This window comes from Poecilia latipinna, unplaced genomic scaffold (assembly GCF_001443285.1).
Source record: "Poecilia latipinna isolate Pla-1442-1.1 unplaced genomic scaffold, P_latipinna-1.0 Scaffold4042, whole genome shotgun sequence".
Lineage (NCBI taxonomy): Eukaryota > Metazoa > Chordata > Actinopteri > Cyprinodontiformes > Poeciliidae > Poecilia > Poecilia latipinna.
Window position 1 is genome coordinate 27450 of NW_015116658.1, and position 3704 is coordinate 31153.

The window sequence follows — 3704 nt, forward strand, 5'->3', positions numbered from 1 at the left end:
GCAAATTGTCATATTTTGAAGACAAAAATAATTGAAATAATCCAAATGTATAAAATAAATTAGAAACAACACATTTCTAAATCAATTTTCCTCGACATATAAACTAATACTTGAACAGTAGGAAATACATAAACAATATGTTACAAATAGGTAAAGTACTTCCAGGATTCACTGTATTTTAACTTGACCTCCAAATGGCTCAGCAGGTGGAGAATAACATGAGAACAATAGAGTTTGTGTTGGAACAGGAACTGCAGGTTTGTTTCTGGGTCCAGAGAGTTTTTAAAATATGTTTGGCCTTTATTCAATGAATATCAACAAATGTTACTCTATAGAGAATAATATTATTTTATAATAATATAGCTCAAGTAAAATTACAATATATTAGGGTTTAAAACTACTACTAAAGGTCCTTTTCTCCCCAAAAAACTAATTAAAGTAAATGTGAATGTACTATGTGCCTCTGATACTGATCAAATGTTGAGGCTTTTGTTTGATGCAATGACATTATCTGTGACATGCAAGAATTAAAACTTAAAACATGAATTAGAAAACTATTCACTGTAATAATTTTTAAATAAACTTATATTTGAACTAAAAACTCACCATCATAACAGATGAAGGGTTTTCTTTCAGTACAGTTCACATTCGTCCATCTGCCTTCATCATCAAACATAGTCATGGCACATTGACCACTGTTGGTTTCTGGATTGTTAAAATCTTTATCCCAGTGTCTGAAAGAGAAACTGCTTCCATCTGACCACCTCCAGGTGTCTCTGAACAGACCAATGTATGAGGAATCACTTGTAGAGTTCATCAATTTCTTCACTTCTTCATCCTGTAGCTGCTTCATTCCACTGATCAGGTCTGTGTGTTTTTCTCTGCAGTAACTCTGAGCTTCCTGCCAGGACTTTTTCTCTTCAATCAACTGGTATTTATGTTTTGTATTAGTTTCTGTGGAGTAATCAAACATATTTATGTTTACCTTGTTTGTACAAAATAGATAAAAATAACTGATAAAAAGATGAACATTCTCACCATCAGAGCAAAGGAAATTATGTTGATTTCGGCAGCTGGTGTCTATCCATTTGAGATTATTATCCACAATCACACAGTTCTGATATATTACTTTACTTCCTACTCCATCATTTGGTTCTCCTGTTTTCCAGTTTGTCTCACTTTCATCAAACTCCACTCCAGGGAGAGACCAGTACCAAGTTCTGTTACCATGTGTTTCATCATACAGACCAATCCAAGCCTCCTTCATTTTTCCAGCTGAGATGTTGATGAGTCTCTTCATGTCCTTCATGTTAGTCACTGTGACCAGGTCAGTGTGTTTCTCTCTGCAGTACTGCTGAGCTTCAGTCCAGGTCTTATTCTCATTAATGTAGTGAAACTGATAGAGCTGACAGTCCATGAAACAACAGTGAGCTGAAACATGACATTTAGTACTAAATCCCGACTGCTACAATAAAACACTTTGTCTTTACAAAAAAACAAAATAAGTATTCTCATTCTAATTTTTGTGTGATAAAAATCCACCAGGCCTCCTCAACATCCTACTGACTGTAATGTGACAGAAACCAGAGAGTCTAGTTGTGTTTCAGATCAACTTACCCATCAGGAAGAGCAGAATCAGACTCCACTGCATCTTTGCTGTCAGATGAATTATTTTCCTCCAGCAGTTTGTCTCTGTTGGATGAAGAACATTTAAACAGTGAAAAGCTGCAGCTCTTCCTCCACTGGACAGAGAAATAACATTAGATAATTTTTCACAAGTGATGTTAATAGAAGGGATGAACATCATTCATCTTTTTTGTTGAATCAGTATTAAATGTTGTGTTTCAGACACACATGTCTGAAGAGAAGCGATTTGAATATGTTTCATTAAAATATTCAAACCTGGAGGAATCCTTTTTTTGCCATAAAAACAGATTATGAAATACTATAGGGCAGTGGTTCCCAAAGTGTGTGGTGCGCCCCCTTGGGAGGGTGCAGTGCCATTGTAGGGGGGCGCAATGAATGAAAAATAAATAAATAAAAAAATAAATAAATAAATAAATAAATAAAAAACCTCTCAGGTAGCTGTTCATGTTTTAACCCCATGTTTCATAGACTTTTGTTGTATGTAGGCTATTTATGATAGCATAATTGAATATAATCACAAATAAAAAAGAAATATGTCTGAAATAACACTGACAGCAAAGAAAACTTCTACAGTATAGAACTGAGAAAAAGAAAATCAGTTACACAAAAGTGTTTCACTGTAAAGATGGTTTGTAGTTTGTTTTGTTGCAACCTAAAGTGTGAAATAAACTTCAGTGGAGTTTGAAAACAAAATATGAGTTTAGGTTTATGTCTGGTTGAACGATGTGTGCCCAGGTGATTCTTTTTTTTCTGTTTTAAGGGGGATTTTATTGTAATCCATAGGGGTCCCAGAAAGTCTTTGGGAACCACTGCTAGGAGAAGTTAAGATGATAAATAAATATACATCTACATTTTCACATAATAAGGATATCATTTTGGTATTCAATTAAAAATACATTTTAATGAAAAACAGTTTTTATTCTTGGCTTGTTTCCTGGTTGACTGGGGGAAGTTTACATTAGTAACATGTGAGGGTGGAGGCAGCAGTGGGGCTTTGAGTGGACAGGAGATTATGAAGGGTTATGACTAAACAGGAAGTGAACTTAGTGGAAAATGGTGGCAGAGGGAAGGAACACACCGACAGACGGACGATGATACAGCTTTTTTCAGATAAAATGTAAAATCTTTTATCTGAAGAAATTGTCCCTGAAGGGCACCTATCTAGATTTTATATTGTTTGAGATTAATAAGAGTTTTAATCAATGCAATTATCTGTAAAGATACAAAATGTACTAGAAAAATTCAAATAAAACAAATTAGAAAATATTACATTTTATTCACTACAAAGTTAAAGTCCCAGTATCATGAAAAAGTTCTATCAAAAGTTTTAATAGACTTTTATCTATTAAAACCAGATAAAAGTCCATCAGACCATCAAACTACTGACCTACAGCACTGACCTCACACTTACATGCAGACGACAGTAGATTTGAGGCTGAAATAAATGAGGTTTTAAATAACATCATTAACCAAATCGCAGGTTGTTTTAAAGATAAAAGATCTGTTATGTACACAGAACATCAATATCCAGGATTATAAGTTAATGTTTACCTGGAGTCATCTCTAACTCCTAAACCAGTTCACCATAACCATACTGACTGTTCTAGTTCAGAATTATTAACGATATTATAAAATAAACTCTTACCTTTTCTGAATTTTGTTTCCTTTACTGCGTGTCAGGACTGTAAGCCCAAAAGTGACAGATTATAATCCAGCTTTGGTAAATCAACCTTTGTCAACTCAAAGGCAGTCTAGGTGTGTTTAGTCTAGTTTGAGAAAGGTTTATTTGACTTGTTGTTGGAGCAACTGGAAATATCAAACCTACGCAGATGCAAATATTGATATAAAATCCTCTTGTTCTCAACCAGGAAGTTATTTTTTTTCCCAATGCAAAACTAGTAGATCAGGGACAGGCTAGAAAGTGAGTCAACAGTTATATTAATTTAAAATTGTACTTTTATCACTTTTGGTGTACAGTGTGTCTCAAGAGTATTCACACCCCTTACACAGGTACAAGCAAACAGGATGACCTCAAAGGTCTGCCAGGCCCACAAACA

At 34.4% G+C, this 3704-nt stretch overlaps 1 protein-coding gene and 1 long non-coding RNA gene across 2 annotated transcripts in view; both read right to left on the reverse strand.

Moving 5' to 3' along the window:
• Positions 1 to 896, reverse strand: part of LOC106942104 (C-type mannose receptor 2-like) — a 7478-nt gene extending 6582 nt beyond the window's left edge. Inside the window, exon 1 of the mRNA XM_015025284.1 lies at positions 607 to 896. Coding sequence (XP_014880770.1) covers positions 607 to 853 — 247 coding nt within the window. The 5' untranslated portion in view covers positions 854 to 896. The remainder of the gene's footprint in view (positions 1 to 606) is intronic.
• Positions 897 to 1277: 381 nt separating this feature from the next.
• Positions 1278 to 3409, reverse strand: LOC106942103 (uncharacterized). Its single transcript, XR_001423547.1, has 3 exons — positions 3293 to 3409; positions 1618 to 1692; positions 1278 to 1431 (listed from the first exon to the last, which is right to left on the reverse strand). It is a non-coding gene; the product is annotated as an uncharacterized LOC106942103 (long non-coding RNA).
• Between the last annotated feature and the right edge of the window lie 295 nt (positions 3410 to 3704).